General features: G+C 35.3%; 1 protein-coding gene across 5 annotated transcripts; it reads right to left on the bottom strand.

Moving 5' to 3' along the window:
* Window positions 1–7,678: 7,678 nt before the first annotated feature.
* Window positions 7,679–13,378, bottom strand: LOC145129588 (serine/threonine-protein kinase Nek2-like). 5 transcript variants are annotated; one of them, XM_079064352.1, is made up of 16 exons: window positions 13,128–13,378; window positions 12,708–12,782; window positions 12,108–12,226; window positions 11,953–12,019; window positions 11,748–11,813; window positions 11,374–11,420; window positions 11,254–11,299; window positions 11,062–11,142; window positions 10,917–10,959; window positions 10,772–10,821; window positions 10,610–10,691; window positions 10,002–10,051; window positions 9,743–9,816; window positions 9,589–9,640; window positions 8,596–9,021; window positions 7,679–8,385 (listed from the first exon to the last, which is right to left on the bottom strand). In XM_079064352.1, exons 3-16 carry the CDS (start codon window positions 12,191–12,193, stop codon window positions 7,876–7,878), a joined length of 1,680 nt encoding a protein of 559 aa, XP_078920478.1. In that variant the 5' UTR covers window positions 12,194–12,226; window positions 12,708–12,782; window positions 13,128–13,378; the 3' UTR covers window positions 7,679–7,875. The 5 variants fall into 5 exon arrangements, with proteins under 5 accessions (XP_078920478.1, XP_078920477.1, XP_078920475.1 ...); XM_079064351.1 differs by lacking the exon at window positions 12,708–12,782 and having other exon boundaries at window positions 12,108–12,229; XM_079064349.1 differs by lacking the exon at window positions 12,708–12,782.
* Between the last annotated feature and the right edge of the window lie 5,769 nt (window positions 13,379–19,147).

Below are 19,147 nucleotides of genomic sequence, written 5' to 3'. Positions count from 1 at the left end.
CCACCACAAGATCTCCGACCAACGGCAACTTTCTATGGAGACACTCATCCATTTTCAAACACGTACCACATGCACTATCTCACTCTGCACCTCTCCTTGACCACCAATAACCCTGGTTTCAGGAATCCGCACCGCAGGCCATCTCTATCCAGTTCCCTAACCGCTCTCAAACAAATATCTGATCTCCTCAAAACTACCCGGTTCTCCCCCACTCAGGGTTCGAACCATCACCAATTGGTTCGCCAACAATCTAACTCACAGACTGTTTTTACCAATAACATCGCACCTACTCTTGGAAGGTGATACGCAATGCTCGATGATCTCCCCGATGGAGGTCAAGCAATTCCAAATACCCCAAATCTCCGATGAAATCCTCAGAAACTTATCATCATGACTACCTCTAGTCATTCAGAATCTCGTACCATCCTACTACCGGACATCTCAACTGTCCAGTCGTAACCCTGACTCTCAGTCTGAAAATAACGAACTAACATATTCCTCATCCTCGACTCTTCAACCAACGTTCCATCATGTGGGTTGTAATAAGAGTGGAGTCCTCATTACCACACTCGATACTCATCATAGACAAAAAGAGCCACCGCCCCAATATCCTCTTCTTGCTCGTCTGCCGCTGCAGCTAATACATGCCCTACTATGCTCAAATAGGGTGTATCCTTGTCCTTAACCATCTCAGTCCCCGCTAACAACCTGCTCATGATCTAACATTACCTCTCGGCAGACATACTGCCTAAATACTCTGATGAAAGATCGTAACCAAAGCTAACCCACAGGGCTCACCCCCAACCTTGGAAACCGAAAATCTCAATACCTCTCCTGTTTCCCACAGGAACAGAAATAGTACCGCTCAGGTCACAGAAAATTACATTCCCACCATCGGTCGGTCACTCAGCCCAAACCGTATTCTCCCATAACGCACCATCCCTACTCATCCCTGAGTCTTGCGACTCCCACTGGCATCTCACCAGCAATCCCTCAGAGCTAACTCGATTTCCCTTTTAAGGGATGCTCCACTAAAACTCGATCATCATGGCCCTCTGGCCCCATATTTTTTCACATCTGATATCAGTCTAGACAATCACAACGGAATAACTGGTAGAACCAGTAACACTAACCACCAAGGGTCATGGTACTCGAACCATGTGGCCACCTCTCGATTAGCTATGAATCATGGTACCCGAACCATGTTATCTCTTCTCAATCCGCTACGAATCATGGTACTCGAACCATGATATCACCTCTCGATCTGCTACAAATCATGGTACTCGAACCATGAAATCACCTCCTGATCTGCTACAAATCATGGTACTCGAACCATGAAATCACCTCTCGATCTGCTACAAATCATGGTACTCGAACCATGACATCACCTCTCGATCTACTACAAACCATGGTACTCGAACCATGAAATCACCTCTCAATCCGCTACAAATCATGATACTCGAACCATGAAATCACCTCTCGATCTGCTACTTAGATCCTCCGGAATGTTCCCTGTATCGAGTATGGGTCCTCTGCTTTCAGTAGTACGGGCCCATACTACCTGCCACATCTACCCATACTTTCTGCACGGACCATCCCCGAGTTCCTAAGTAGCTGCTCAGCCTTCTCGATCACCAATCCTGTCACGTGTGTTCGCTCCTCTGCGAAATGCTCTACTCTGTCAGCGTACTCATCTGACTAGGGTCACCCTTTCCTAGGCTCTTCCTAGGTTCTCACACTTCTCCGCCATCAGCTGCTGAAGAACTCCTTATGATGCCAGCCATCTACCTCCTGAATATCGTCATATTCACTTAGTAGGTGACTCCCATCATCAAGAGTTCCACAAATCACGAAGCAAGCAACATTCGGGCATCGAATAATCTCTACCAACATGTAAAACCACTCTAGGTTATTACCCACTTGCTCTCCTCATACTCAAGGGATATCACCGAACTCAAGCAACTTTACCCCACGCGGGCATCTGACTACTCTCTCAGTAGGATCCTCAAATGTTCATCTAGGTATCTCTCATAGATTACTCCTCTACTCAGATCCCTCTCTAAAAGGATTCCTGCTGGATACTCATACTCAGCACATACTCGAGGCACATCACATATAATAGCAACTCCTAGGCTAAGGTATCACAAATCAGGCCACTCTAGTCCTAAAGTATGAAATACATAGCCTATCTCTAGCATGCATAACATATCACATAATATCTCATAACACATAATGTAAGGGTATTTTGGGAAATCACCGTTCGGGCGCTGGCTGATCGTACACACTGCTCCGTTCTGATTTTCTCAAAAATCTTTTACTCTTTTTAGAAAAATTGTTTCTTTTATGAAAATTTTTCCTCAAATCCTCAGTTTGAGTTCAGATACGCCCGAAGGTGCATCCGAATCCCTCAAACCAAGGCTCTGATACCAACTTGTAACACCGTAATTTTTCAAACAGATTTTTCATTTTAAAACCACATACTTTTCATAACATATTGTATAGAAATCTCGTTTATTCATTTTACAAGCACAAATCCATTAATTATCCAGGATCCTCAAAATATAGCTCTTTCTCTGGTGTGTACAATCAAGCCGGTGCCTTCCCGCGATCCTCTGAGATACCTGAAACACATGACACATAACACGATAAGCACGAAGCTTAGTGAGTTCCCCAAAATACCACATACGCCACTCGAGGCTATAAATCGGTACGACCCTCCGGTCGATGTGTCTCAGCGGGACCCTCCAGTCCCGTAGCTCGTTGGACCCTCCGGTCCGGTCTGAATCGTTGGACCCTCCGGTCCGGTCTACTCGAGGACCCTCTGGCCTCGTAAGTCGTTGGACCCTCCGGTCCGGTCTATATAACACATAGCATACATATATCATAATGCACATAATCTCAACATATAAAACATAAGACCCTCCGGTCTGCACATAGATACCACTCTAGGTAATGTATAGTGAGAAGACTCACCTCGCATGATGTCGGATACCCTCTCGTGCTCGATAACCCGACCTAGCCTCCTCCTATCAAAATGATAACAGCTCTAATAAAAATCCTCTCATGTTCTCATCCCTAATAATGGGTAGAAGACCATTCTACCCCTCTCTGACCTCTCTTTAATCAGCTTGACCAAAACCCCAAGGTCAACTGAAGTCAACTCTAGTCAACGGTCAGACTTTGACCAGACTCGTCGAGTGCACTCGAATGACTCGGCGAGTCCATGCGTGTCCTCTGAATCCTCAAAAAGCCTCACTCGACTCGTCGAGTTAACCTTTCACTCGACGGGTTACCACTGGTCATGAATCGCGGGGCAACCCGAATCGACTCGTCGAGTCCCCATATGGACTCGGCGAGTTCCCTCCATGGCAACACTCAAAAGACCTTCTGAGGTCAGATCTATTTCTCTAACTTATAGATCTGACCTTCTTACACCCAATAATCACGTAAAGGTTCAATCTTTAAGCTCATGCAACACTCTTATGCCCTTATATGAAGAAATAGCTCCTAAAATGGCAACCTAGATCCATAACCCCAAAGGGACTGCATAAAGCTGGAAGATTGGGACTCTCTGGACCTCTTAAGGTCCAGATCTAAAGCTTATTCCACATTGGGACCTCATATGCATCATATACAATCCAAGAAAGGGTAAAGAAAACCCTAGATTCAAGGATTTTACACAAAACAGAAAGAAGGGGCGAAATACTACCTCAAAATGGAGATCCTTGCTTAGATGTCTCAGAATAACAACCTCCTTTGGTCCTTCAAGCTGAATCCCTTCACTTCATTTGAAAAACCACACCAAAACTACTTGATTTCATCACAAGAACTCTTCCTTGGCTCCAATGGCGATTTAGGGTTTCTCACAGGAGATATGAGGCGCACCCAAGGTCATAAGTTCCTTTAAATAGGCTCCAACCCCAGAACTTAGGGTTTTCTCTGCCCAGTACCTACTCGGCGAGTCCATCCTCGGACTCGTTGAGTCCGCTCATTAAACCCACGCGGTCAATCTCAACTCGACTCGGCGAGTTGGTCCCTCAACTCGTCGAGTCCCTCCTTAAAGCTCAATATTAACATACACAATAATGTCCCTGAAAATCCGGATGTTACAGCTTTGCAACTGATCTGCCTATTCTTCGTTGTGCATTCTGTTTACTTGGATTCACCAAGGTACCTTCTTAATCTTCATATTTGGGAACACGTTTCTATTCATATCCCCTCTGTCACTATTGCTGCTAAAACCCTATATCTCCAAGTTCTTAAATCATTTTCTCAATAAAAATGCTTCAGGTTTTGAAATCGTTTTTTCTATGATTTTTTCGTGTTTCAGGGAGAAAAGGGTGAATGTATTTTTTATGATTTTGTGAACTAAAGTAGGGTTATATTTCTTTGGAGCCCATTTATCACCCAAGACATGTAACAAAAGAATGGGTTTACTACATTCTGAACATACTATCACATTCAAGTGGAAAATATGATTATCTTAAGGTATGTTCCATTTTAGTTCTAATTGTGATATTAAGTCAAAATTACATAAATAATATGATGGTTTCTTACAACCTAAATGTTGGAAATTTTATGATTTTTTAACATTTAGATTTTTTCTACTTTTCTAACACTTCAGGTGATTCTTCAGTTTCTATTATACTTGAATATGAAGTTTTGAATGGAGTATCAAGCAACAACAGGTCCTGAAATGGACTAAAATTGTAGAAGGGAAAAAATGAAGCTATGTTCACAGAGCATGTCAAGATATTTCTACCGGGGATTATTTTTTTTTTCTGAGTTTGTAAGAGCTTATTAGTGGTCAAAGTATTTGCATGGGAAGATTATAATTGAGATTTCACTACCATTCACATGAAAAACAACCAAATACCATTTTATTTTTCTGAATTAACTGATTTGTATATTATACATAATTGGGATTGTTACTCTATTTTTAGTTATTATCTAGAAATCTTCATATGCTTGCATGGAAAGATGATTTAATCCTGCAGTTATATAGACATTAAACAGTCTTTAGAATGTTGTAATGGATAGATTGGTTATGGTATGTTCTTTACCTCTTTCAAGTCTATTGCTTTCAATTTCTTAATATTTACTTCAATTTTCTTTCATCTTTTAACAGGCTACTCGAGGACCAAAAGGGTTAAGAGTATATTAGCTGAAGTATGTTGGTACATCTTGAGCATTTAACCCCTTTTAATAAGGAAAATGCATGAAATAACAACCTACTTCCATTTATACCATATATAAAACTTTTATCTTAGGAGTATAAAGAAAGGATGTATGTAAGTTTATGCGTGATTATATTTTCCATATTTTATTTCCTAAAACATTTTACATTAAGTAAATTTATCCAATTATAACAACGAATATTATTTGTATCTTGATAACATTAATACAGTTGTATAGGTGTTAAATGTTATAAGAAAGGAAATGATCTTGGTGGAACATGAGAAGGTGTTAAAGAGAAGACACATTCATCGCAAACACAAAAGGAAATGGTCTTAGATATTTGAAATTAATCAAATTGTTGGTATAAAGGGCAGGAACGTAACAAACTTTGAACATGATCTGTGATAATTGGAATTAAGATACTTTCAACAAAATAAAAGTTTCTTTTGTTGACTGTATAATTGTATTAAAGGTTAAAATGGAAGAGATTTTTAAATGTGTTGGTTTTATTGATTTAATGGTTAAAAAGTTTAATTTGAAATTTTTAAATGTGTTGGTTTTATTGATTTAATGGTTAAAAAGTTTAATTTCTTTTAAGGAAATTGTGTGGAGTAAAACCAATATTATTATTTGATGAACTTATCGTAAATAAGTTGGCCATAACATTAGCATTTCATTATCACATTCATAGTAGAAAATCCCATAAAGAAAAGTCACATTTACAATATTAACTGTGTGTACACATGATCTGTTTACTATGTTGCATCATATAGTTATATTTTTATTTGGTTTAGTTTAATTTCGTTCTTTTATTCAAAGGCAGTTAATTGTAGCCTCCCTTAGAAACAAAAAAATGTCAAAAAGATAAAAATGCATTTGTTACCACTTAAACATGAAAGTTTTACTCTCATACACATACATACAAACAAAAATGCTACTGAATAGCTTGAATGAAAACATGTATAAAATCTTTTATAAGTAATTTTGAGATATTATTAATATATATATATATATATATATATATATATATATATATATATATATATATATATATATATATATAATTCTCAAATTAAACCGTTTAAATAAAAATGAAATGATTTAATGATGGAATTTAACTTCCGCCATTAAACACCATATATTATAATTTATAATTATTTTATTAATTTATTAAGTTCTTTTTTTTGAACCGTTCTCACTTGGTAGTATATGTTACTTCTTTAGTGTTTTTATTATAATCATCAATTCCTGGTTATTTTATAACGTGTACTATAGTTTATATTATAAACAAATACTATTTAAATAAAATATAACTTACTGAAAATAATCGTCGTAAACACTTCACCGCAATTAATATTTACCTGCCACCATAAAGAAACAAATCGCCGCTATAAAGTTTTCGCCGAAACGTTTTTTGAAATGTCATGTTATAAAAAGGAAAACAAATTAAAAAAAAACAAAAAAAAGAAACTATCTACCCATTGAAAAAACTCACAGGCGAAAGAAAACCATTTTCCCAAAAGAAAATAGTGTCTCTAGAAACTAATTTTCGAAACTAATCGCCTTTATAAATTAATTGTCAAAATAAAAGAAAATATATGTCGCTTGGCGCGGGTAAACGGCTAGTATATATATATATATATATATATATATATATATATATATATATATATATATATATATATATATAACTTTTTACATGTTTATTTTTATTCAAGTGTTGGTGGATGTTTCCATCCGCAGTTGCTATCCCTCTACTTTGTAAAATAATATTTTTCACCCCTTAATTTGTAACATACTTTATGAAATAATATTTTCCACCCTTTTATTTTTAAAATGTCATTTGACCCTTTCAATTTTGAACTTTGTAAAATATCAATTTCATCCCCTCTATTTTCTAAACTTTCATGTTTATCTCCCGTAATATTTATAATCCGATTTTCTTTATTTAACTTTCGTTCGTTAACTTAATAAAAAAACTACTACCTTCGTCTCATATTAATTGTTCACGTTTGACTTTTGAAGTCTTTATTCTTCAACTTTGACTTTAAATATATTTTTTTTAATAGAAAATCCTTAATGTAAAATATAGGGATGAATTATATTTTAAATATCTTTTTATTGTTATAAGTTTGATCATTTATAACACAATAAAAAATATTTAAGATCAAAGTTGAAGAAAAAAGAGTTCAAAAGTTAAAAGTAGACAATTAATTAGAAGGAGTAATTTTTATGTGTTTATTTTTATGTATGTGTCGGTAATCTAATTTTTCTATGGTTACGGCCCTTCATCGCACAATTTTACTTTGACTTTGTTTATGTTTTACACACGCAACCCTCGTTTGTCAAATACTTTTTTCACAACCAGTGGCAGGCAAACACCTCGTTATTCCTAATTTTGGTCATATTCTTCTTAATCTTTTATGTTTCCTGGTCCGGTAATCAGATTTCTGAACCACAGTTTTAAGAACTAATTTTTCAAATGTACACAAAAAAGAAAAAGAAAAAAGAAAAGTATTATTTGCTTCCTTAAATCAAATCATCTTAGAAGATAGAACTCACAGATCATCTCAAACTTGAAACAACCCCCTTCTATCTCTCACATACTTACAATTCACAAGATCATCAAATCATGAGCAAGCAGTTCACGGATACTTACAAAGGGAATTGCACTCTTGAAATCAAATTCCAAATACCCTAAAAATTCCCAGCAACACCACCACCACTTTCCTTGAAGCTTTTAGACAACCAAATAGCAGTTTCTCTCGGAGACACCTTCTCCGGTCCAAACGGCTTCAACAAAACCGCTAGTTCTTCGATACGTTCTTGCTGCATCAACTGCGCACTAAACTCCAACAACCCTTCTAACGCCTCTGCTCGTTGCTGATACGACGACGTGTCAAACCTACGCGGACCTTCCCCCGTCGTTACGGTTTTTGTGTGGGTTTGGTCAATGATTTTGACCGAGCAATGGTCGGTTGTAACGGATTGGTCCCTGCTGTTGATGTAAGTACCGGAAGAACATACCGATGAGGTTAGGATCAGGCGTTCTTCCGTTGAGGCTAACGGCATCTCTGTCATCTTGTTGATAAGTGGATCGTTGACCGATACATCTGGAGACTCAATACTAGAAAGACATGTGTTGGATTTTGGGTGAGATATCTTACTTCGCGGTGGTTTTCTGGCTGGAGTTCTTGATTCCGGGAGCTGATAATCAAACACAACTAAAGTTACCACAGCGTTGAAATATTAGGGGTTAAATGTAAGAAATTAGCAACCTACTCTGCTTTTGTTTATTTGTTTATTATAACATCTGTTATTTCTTTTCTAATCTTTTGCACATATGAGAGATTGAGATTGAGAGTGAGTGTACATAGGTCTCAGTCCAATGCATATAGTTTAATATTATGGACATACCAATTGATGATTCGAACCACCTCTGGTTATATTTGGCAAGGAAGATTGTCTTCTAGGAGTAGCATTAGCTTTTACAGGTGTGGATCTTGGGGTTTTGGTAACACTTGGTGTCTTAACAACTGGTTTCTTTTCATGGATACCACGAGTTGATAGCTTTCTAGTAAATGATGTTGATAAATCATGTTCAGAAACACTAGGATTTAAGGCACGATCACTGCTGAAAGATTGGCTTTGTGTTGTATGACTATGAGAGTGAACCATTTTAGGTTGAGGTCGAGGTTGAGGTTCAATGAATGTTGTTTTCTTTTCATATGTATAATCAGTCCAATGGACTGGATATGTACGATGGTGTCTTGGGGGGTTCAAGTTTAGATTAAGATTATGTACGTATGGTTGTAGATGTGAATGTCTGAGCAAATCTGCAGCCTGGAAATGAGTAAAAAAATAATTTCAATTTCCAAAGTATACACTTTTTTTAATGTTTTTTCACACAACCAAATGAATTTAAATAGTGCAAGACTAAGAGGTTTTTTCTTTTCTTTTTTTTTCCTGTTAAGTTTTATATAAGCGACTGAATATGCAATAATGTTTGTACGGATAAATTATTGCATATATAAAGTCTGTTTTTTCTATAGACTGAATAAGATTAGATGATCATTTTATGATTTTATTCTTACATTCCAAAAAACAAATTTCACAATATTCATGTGAGATGAGTTGAGACTTAGGAGGAAAAAAAAAAGCAAATAGGTAAACGGTTAGCATCTTAATACATTAAGCCAGGTTTTCCATGAAGTCAATTTGTCCAAATTAACTCAAAAAGAAATAGTATAGTTAGCAGTACAGATTAAGTGTTTAACCCATTAAACATATTAGATCAAAAAGAAACAACCCCTAAGTTTAAGATCTTTAAAATTATTTTATAGCAGTGTAAAATGAATTAAGCTCTAAAAAAACTAATAAAAGGGTAAAAAGAGGAACAAGTTTGCATACACTTGGTCTCGTTTCTGGATTTTTCCGCAGCATGCTCTTTACAAGCCCACGACTAGAAAACAAAAAAAAATGTCAGAAAAATAAATCCTTTAAAGTTTACGTTTTTAGAAGCTCATAAATATATTTAATACGTAAAAGAAAAAAAAAAACTCACAATGCACCGGAGTACATGGTTGGAAGTGGGGCGACTATAGATTTGTTTATTTTGTTGATTAAAGCTTGCATATCCTGCTCAGAAATGAGATTTAAAACCAAACAGTTAGTTATAATCCAGGGTATTTAAGACATTTGGTTACTAGTCAAACTTATGTTTAAAACTAAGTGCTAAGTCAAAGTCAAACACTGCAATTTCATGGAATGAAGGGAGCAAGGACTAAGGATTAAAAGTTCATTAAAACAAAAGATAGACTTACAAAAGCTTTGAAGGCAGGCTTGAAAGCCATCATTTCATATATACAACATCCTGCATGTAATGAGTGCATTATCTAGTTAGGATGGAATCAAGGAAGGAATGGAATGGTTCATTCCATAGGAATGTGATTCCTTCTATTTTGTTTATTTGTATACCTTAGTCAGAGATGTTTTTGTTTATTCAATTGTGGAATGGAATGAAAAATTGTTCTATAGCCCATTTTTGTTTATGTAATTTTTTTTTAACTAAATTATAATTGTATTTTAAAATATAACGAAAAAAAATATTATGTTTATTATGACTTATTTTGGTTTAATGAGTTTTTATTTATGTATAGAAAAACTCATTAACTATAATTAATGATAATATATAGAATAGAGTTAAAATTATGTGTTGTATTTACATATGATATAAAAGGTTCATATGAAAATTCATTCCCTTCCTATATGCCAACCAAACATGATCATGGAATGTAATGAATCATTCTTATTCCAATACCTCGTCAATTCCATTCCTTTGTCATTTCATTTAATTCCATCCAACCAAACCACACCAAACAGACGCTAACAACTAAAATGAATCCGAATAAAAAAAAAATATGGGAATTACCTAAAGACCAGATATCTGACTTAGAACCATAAGGTATATCTGCAAGAAGCTCAGGACACATGTAGCTAGGAGTACCCACAACCTGAAATTAAAACAAATGTGAGCAAAAGTTGGCCCTTAGTAAAACAACCTTCAAATAGACCATTATAGCAATATTCTTACAGAGGATGCAAGATCATCAGAAGTCAACATTTTAGCAAGACCAAAATCACCTGAAAATGACAAAAGAAACTAATGCTAATTAAAACTATGAAGTGCAACATTTTTGGGATTTCATAGTTTTAAGTACAAAAAAGTCAACCATTACCAAGTCGGATTTCTTGATCTCTAGTTAAGAATATATTTGAACACTGAAATATAAATGGAATTATGAATTATCAAGTTACATCATATTCTGATTTTCAAATAACTCCACCAGAATATGTAGAAATAATTCAGAAAAATGTATTAACCTTAATATCTCTATGGAGGATATGATTAACGTGCAAGTAATCAAGGGCTACTAGGAGTTGAACAAGCCATTTGCAGAGTTTCTGCATATTTAAACAAGATAAAACATGAAGCAAAAGTATAATATATTATCAAACCATGTGTTTGATTTTCCTTTTCATGCAACTATAACTGTGTACAAACATTGGGTTCACCTCTTCAGGGAAATGAGCTCCATTGGCTCTTTTGATTGCTTCACTCCTACATGAACAAATAATTGTAAACATCAACAACAATCTTATAAGAAAGTAATAAATACAAAGAATATAGCTTACATGTCACCTCCTTCACAATGAGCTATAATAATACACACATAACAACCCTGAAACATAGAAAGATTCAGAATTCTAGATGGTGGTGAGGGCATAATGGCCAGAAAAATAATAATTTATACGACTTCCCTTTCCATGATGTCTCATGGAAATTGCAAAATCTGTGTTTTGGCCTTTTTTTTTGTGTTACGATTACTTATTTACCCTCATGATCATTACATGGAAAATGATGGTATTTATTTAGGTTCACAAGATTCCTCTATTTATATATTTGAGAAATAGTTGAATAGTTTCCTTAAACCATGTGTAGTAAGATGTTGCAATTTTCATGAGACTGAGAAGTTTCATACTCCAATTGATAGTACAAGAACCTATACCTTTTCTACCCATGAATCTTTGTATTCTACTATAAAAGGATTTTGTACTTTGGAAATAAGCTCCATCTGCACAAAAAGAGAAGCAGATAAGTTCCCATAATTTGGATTAAAATGATGCTGTTTTCCAAAAGGTTAACCTCACATGCACCATTATTATATGAATCATGTGTGTATTACTTATTCAATATATGAAAGAAATAGAAACCTCCAGAAGGGCAGATTTACGGGTTCTATCAGACTGTCTGGCAAGTCGGATTTTCTTCAAGACATACCTGAAAGTGTAGAGTTTTCATCAATCGAATTGACCTAGATCAAAACCATATATCTGAAAGATTTAAACAATAGACATAGAAGCCTCACATTTTCTTTTCACGTTTATGCCTCACAAGTAGAGCTGAAGCAAAGGAACCCTTCCCAATCTGCTCTAATATTTCGTAGTTCTCCATCTGATGAACCCCAACACTCTCTTATATTCCAGTCTGCTTTATTTGCATGAATTTCAGTACTTGTTTGCAACCATTATAACATGCCTCAAAAGTGTCAAAATCATTGTAAATGAGACCAATTTAGAGCATGTACGTCCGTATCATGTCTAAATAACACATGTTTTAAAAAATTTTACAAGCAAAAGTACTTTCAAAGCTGTTCTTATACAAATACAAATTCAGATTGCAACAAGTGACATGGGAACGTAGAGTGGTTTGGTGACATTTTACTTGCAATAAATGAACATTACAACTAGAATATGACTATTGTTGTTATAGGTTCTCTATCAACACCAACCTTACATCCAATCAAAGAGGGTAAGTAAGCTGGCCTTCGCATTCATCCTTCCTAATTAGTCCTTTTCAACAATATGCAAAAGCATCGGAATATCATGACAGGGACTTGCCTTTAGAGTGATAATGATTTTTTAATAAAGTTGATGTACCAAAACTGAATATCCAAATGTAAGATTACCTATGGTTTTACTCAAGTTATCTTCGGATTCTTCAATCGCATAATCACTTTAAACATTTCAGATGCAATCACCCCCTAAATACGCCAATTTAATTAGGCACCCTCCTATGGAATGGCCTGTTTTCTTAATAAATTGTATGATTATCAAAATTTAAAACATAGTAATATGATAAAAAAAATCGACCGTTTCTCCTAACTCTTGATCTTACAATTGAAACATCAAATCAAAATATAATACTAATTCAATGAATTATCAGTAAAGTGATCGATGAACAACAAATTGAGAATCAATTAGAGAAAACCTAAAGCGCAATTACTAAAATTCACAATATAAACCAGGATGATCGATCAATGTATGTAGCTTAGAAACCAAAATCAGGCGAAATGTAGAAAGAGAGGTGCAAGGAGATAGTGTAGTACCTGGTATCGAAGATGAAGCAAAGTCATGAAAACCGGATTTCCATTAAAAAGAAGCAAACAGAGAAACTGTTTAAATTAACAAACATTTGTTTTCCAGAAATGTACAGAGAAATGAAGAAACTGTTGTATATTGATTTGACTGAGCATTTGAATTAAAATAAGGATAACGGGTTGAAGGTGTCATAGACGGAGGGAACAAGAAGAAGAGAAGGGGGCGGCAAAAGAATTGAAAAGAAAGCAAAGCAAAAGCAAAAATAACGTGAATTTAAAAACTAGAAATGGAATACGTGCTCTCAATGTTTCTTTTTGTGAAAGAGGTGATCAACTTTCATCACGGATTGTTAGAAAAACACTATTGGTTGGATACTCATTTTTGTCATTTATTAAATTATCTTTAAATGTCCCAGATAATATAATTTTTTTTTGTAAACTTATTGGTAATATATATATATATATATATATATATATATATATATATATATATATATATATATATATATATATATATATATATATATATATATAAAATAAGTAAATGTGTAGAATCTAAAACTCAAATTGTCTTTACAAGTCATTATCTAATTGAGATTTGCAAATTTGAACATCTGATTTTCATAAAAGAAACAATATCATCGGTTATAATAACATCATCAACATATAAAATAATTTTCATTACTATAGAAAAACAGATATATATATATATATATATATATATATATATATATATATATATATATATATATATATAAAGGTTATAATTAGATAGACTTTTTAAACTAATAAAAAATAAATAAAATAAAAATACAATGTTGTATAGAAAAAAATAAAAGTAGTGCTACTAGAAATAAGTAAATATATGATATTTGATTTTTCTAAAAAAAAACTACAACAAAGTTGACTTCATGTTGACCTTGGTTTTCCAATTAAGGCACGTTGGGGTGGGGGTGGGAGCAATCTCGCTGGGAATAGGTATAGAATGGAGGTTGATGGATGGGTTTGGCGAATTAGGTAGTGATTTCGGAGGAACGAAGACGGAATCGATCAAAATGGGGGCTATAAGAGAGAAACAAGTAGACCAATTCAAAATACTTAAATGTGTGATGTTGATAGGCTTGCTTCGTCTTTCTAATCAAAATTTTTCACTATCACATGGATTCTAGAGCTTTGTAGAAGTGGTGTATGTTGCAAGGAAAAGTCGTTAACATGTATATAGCACAAAAACAATCCAAGGCAAGGCGACGTTGGGTTTTATTTCGTTCATTGGATTGGTGAATGAAATTGATTTTGTTAAAAAAAACTTTATGAAGAATGGATTGATCAGTTTCATTTGTTTGTATCGTTGGCAAGATTTAAACATGATAACCCTAACTCGACAGGGAAAGTGGAGGGTGCAAAGAATAATTATAATTCTAATTATTATCATGGGGTTCGTCCTTCATTTTATTCAAATGTAGTAAAAGGAGAGATGTTAAAGACCATGCAAGTTATCCCTATTACACATATGAAAATAATAGTTCTTGAAGATAAAGACTTGTTGTTGGTGGAGGATTCAATAGACGTGGTGTTGGCTTAGGTTAAGGAGGTAAGTTGTATGGAGAACCTATATGGTATTTTTATAAATAACGGTTTTTGGAGTTGGTGGTTAATCATGTAAGGGGTCTTTGGATGTGGATCGAATTTAATTCTAAATCTACATGTATGGCTTTTAAGAAAAAACAAAGTATGAAACAAATTTTCTCAAAAATTAAACATGTAACGAAAAACTATATGATTGAAGAATAGATGGTTTGGATTGGAGTAGAAAATCTCTCGTTTCTTGCATGGAGGAATGGAGTGTTTAAGAAGGTAGTGGATTGTAGGGTAAGTTAGATATGGAGGAGAACAAGAATTGTGAGAGAATGTATATATGTACTCCGCAACAAAAAGTAATTTTTGAAAAAGACTATGTTGTGCTGGAGAGGTTGAGTACTCGATTCATGTAAGAGAGGTAGTTAATTGGTCGATGAAAATAACTAATGAGATTGATGAGAATGTCTTCATCTATAATACTAACAATAGCGATGAAGAAGAAAGGGGCGAGGACTATAAAAAAATAGTCTTTAGAAGATTAGAGGAAAGAACAAGAAGTAAAAGCTCAAAAGGTAATGAAAATTCTCATCAATAAAAAAATCCTATTGTGTATGCTGATGATGTATGTTGATGATGTTGATGATGTTATTATAACCGATGATATTGTTTATGCTAGCTCGACTTATAATGTAAAAAAATCCTATTGTGTATGCGACCAGTGAAACCTACGAAGGATAATAGTTAACATATGTGGAAAATAGCATTGAACCGTCTGAAAACCTGTTGTCAAAGCTAGCTCGACTTATAATGTAAAAATATGGGTAAAATCTAAGTAGGTGGAAGGGGTATGGAGGTAATTAATGATATTCCAGTCTCGAAATCAGAGGAAGAAAATTGTCCTCCGAGATTTGAACTGTAACGTCCCAGAAATTACTATGTAAAAATTTTACTTTAAAACTAACAGAAACATCATTCATTCGTTCCAAAATCCATCAAAATTTGATAATGTATATAATAGTTATCAGAGTAAAAATCATGTCATAAAATGCGGAATGCTGGTAGATACGGTGCGATCATGTCGGACCCTTCCCTTTCGAACCAAAAGTACCTGAAACCATAAACATAAACTTTAAGCACAAAGCTTAGTGAGTTTCCCCAAAATACCATACACCAAACATACATAACAGCTCGAAGCTAAACTGGGTCTATTTCACCCCCTTCGGTATCTTTCAACCGGTATTGGGTCTATTTCACCCCCTTCGGTATCTTTCAACCAATATTGGGTCTATTTCACCCCTACAGCTAAGCATACAATCATATCAGCAAGAGTCACAAAGACAACAAGCACATACATGCATATCAGCAAGTGTCACAAAGACAACTATCATCCTACAAACATAATCCAGTGGGTCGACATTAGTGCCTCCGACCCACGAGTACAGTGAAGAGACTCACCTAATAAATGATGATCAATCGCTACTGCTCCTACTGCCACGAATATAGATGCTATAAACCACCTATACAGCCGTACAAAGTACACCCTTAGCTTTCCTTCCAAAACTAGGGGTTTAACAAAAAGTCAACACAAATCAAAAGTCAAAGTGATGCAGCGTACAAAAACAAACAAAGATAAACAAGAATGAACCTGTTGATTCTAAAAGAATAACCAAGAAAATCTCTTCAAAACCACGTTGACTCTACAAATTGTGTGGGATTAGGTTCAAAATCTGGATTAACACGCACAAAATTTTGGGAGAAAATTGAAAATTCATAAAATTGATCGTCGACCATGCAAATTACATCAACAACAGTTAATTAAGAAGCAGAAAGTAAAATGAAACCCTAAAGGTCCATGGGCCAAATACAAACCCAAAAACAAAACCCAAAAATTGTGGAAAAATAACAAAATTGTTCATAACTCCCTTTAGAAAGCGATTTATGGACTAAAAAATGGGTAAGTCCCCTTTGGGTACTTATCTAGACATGCTCATTGCTCCAAGCTTCGATTTGACTGGTCGTAGGCCTAAAACGGAGCCCCGTAGCCAAAGTTATGGCCATTTCTGTGAAGCCTCTTTTGCCACACGATCGTGGGCCTCTAGGAACGCAAGGGCCCGATCCTCCACACTAGGGCCCGCATCACAAAGTCAAAACGGTCAAAGTTGACTCGCCATTTCGTGGCCATCCTTGGCCACATCGTGGCCCTCAAATGACAAAACATACATATTTTCCCTAGTTTCCATGTAGTGGCAACTTAGGCCATGTTATGGTTATTGGGTTCAAAGTGTCTTAATAGGTTAAGTCGAATCCTCCGATCCTAAAGGTTCCAAAGTCCATATCTGATCATTTTTATTGTCTAAATGGATAAGGTTTCGAACTTTATCCCTTGAGACTCACCAAGGGGGTCTAGATCTCAAGTCTAATGTCCATAAGACACAACCATGGCATGAGCTTAATCAAGAAGCAATTAATCCCTTAAGTTTCAAACCCATTTTCTCCAAAAGAGCTTATAGTACTAAAACCAACTTAAAGATTGGTGCTTTTTAGACATGCATGTCTTGAACTCAACTTAGGTCAAAATGGGGTTTATGACCAAAATCTTATGCATGGCTCAAACAACCAACCAAACTTCAGATCCAAACCATGAACTACTCTAAATGATCCATAGATTCGTAAAGTTGCAACCTTTATGAAATCTCACCATCCCATCTAACAAGATCAAGAAGAAAATGAGACAAAATACAAGATCTAGCACCCTGTAATAAAAAGGTGGAGCCTTGAACACTTATAAGGTTCCAGAATCGAGATAGGAAGGGAGATGGGGACTTTCTTGCTGATCCTTGGCTTACTCTTTCTTGCTTCTTCCTCCAAAACTATCAAAAGCACTCAAAAAAAGCTTTAACAATAGAGGGAAAAGGAATTAGAGTTTCTTCTGAGTTAAAGAGGGTGGTAGAGGCCGAGGGTGAGCAAACCCTAGCCTCCTCATTCTTTTAAATAGGGTGCAAAACCCGGATAATTAGGGTTTAAGACGTCAGCGGTGGCCACGTCGTGGTGATTCAAAAGAGACCCGCAACGAGAAAATTCATCGCCACATCGTGGCTATCCTTCCCCACGCCATGGCGACTCCTAAAGTTAAATTTCAAATTAAAAATAAACATACCTCAAAATCGGATGTTACATGAACTTCTAAAACATGGGTAACGATGTAGTGTTAAGGGAACGAAGGTTGTGGGGAAGGAGTTACCAAGTTCGTCTTTATGTGGTTTAATGTCTAGGTGTCAAACAAGTTTTCTAACTATAAGAAAATAAGGAAACCAAATGCGTGTCTTGTGGAGGTTGTGTCACATTTGATTGAGGAGAGTGATGCAATGGGTTACAATTTGAGAGGTTGTAAGAGAAACTTAAGGTGGCTGGTTCGTACAGTGGGTGACTTAGAAGTTAGTCGATGTATATTTTATCAGTGAATGTATGTGGTACTAGGATTGGGAAGAAAAGGCGGTGGATCCATGGGTTGTTATAAAGATGGGGTGTAGTTCTTGGGTGTTAAGGAGACCATCATGACGAGATTTAAGTTGTATAAATTGAAAATGATGTGGGGTAATTACAACTTCGATTTTGCGTGCAATACAAATATGGGACACTCAGGTAGTATTGTGTCGTTATGGGATACAACTTGTTTTTTAAAGTATAGTTTCCTTTGTGGGTACAATTATGTCGGTGTCGAATATATATGGTTCAACTTGGATGATGTTTGTTTCATGGCAAATATTTATGCTTCTCAAGAGATTGGAGCGAAAAAATGACTTTGGGATGAATTGGTTGCTTTCATTCAATGTCACCAAGGTTATTTTATTAGCTTTGAGGATTTTAATGAAATGTAGAATGAATTAGAAAGATTTGGGTTGGTGTTCTCTCCTAAATGCGCGTTAGTTTTTAATTAGTTTATTACGAAAACGAGTCTTCAAGATGTTAACTTAGGTGCTCGTAAATTTCCTTGGATATATAAGGTAAGGTCCAAGTTGAGCAAATTCAATAGTTTTTCACGGGATAAAGTAATTGTGAGTCTTGGTAGAGGTGTGCTAAGTGTACAAATCATGGTTGGGTTTAATCAAAATATTCTTCAAAAATGGAGTTGGAGATTCTTTTGGAAGGTGATGCTCTATCGGCCAGGTTGATTAAAGAAATCCATGGTGTTGATGAATAGGGTCTCACCTTCTCTCAGTAGTGGTACATAGGCTCGGATTGTGGGATATATCAATTAATTACATGATAGGAATATTATTCTATTTGATTAAGCTTGCACAATTCAATTGAATTCGGTATTGGATCGATACTTGGTTGGGAGATCAACCTATTCGAGTTTATATCTGGAGGTTGTACAAGCTCAAAACTGTTGAAGAATGTATGGTTATGGATGGTTTTGTTAAGGGAACATGGAGATGGAAAAGGTAGGA

Source organism: Lactuca virosa, chromosome 8, assembly GCF_052849685.1.
Source record: "Lactuca virosa cultivar CGN04683 chromosome 8, Lactuca_virosa_CGN04683_v6, whole genome shotgun sequence".
Classification (NCBI taxonomy): Eukaryota; Viridiplantae; Streptophyta; class Magnoliopsida; order Asterales; family Asteraceae; genus Lactuca; species Lactuca virosa.
This window is presented reverse-complemented; position numbering and strand designations above follow the sequence as displayed.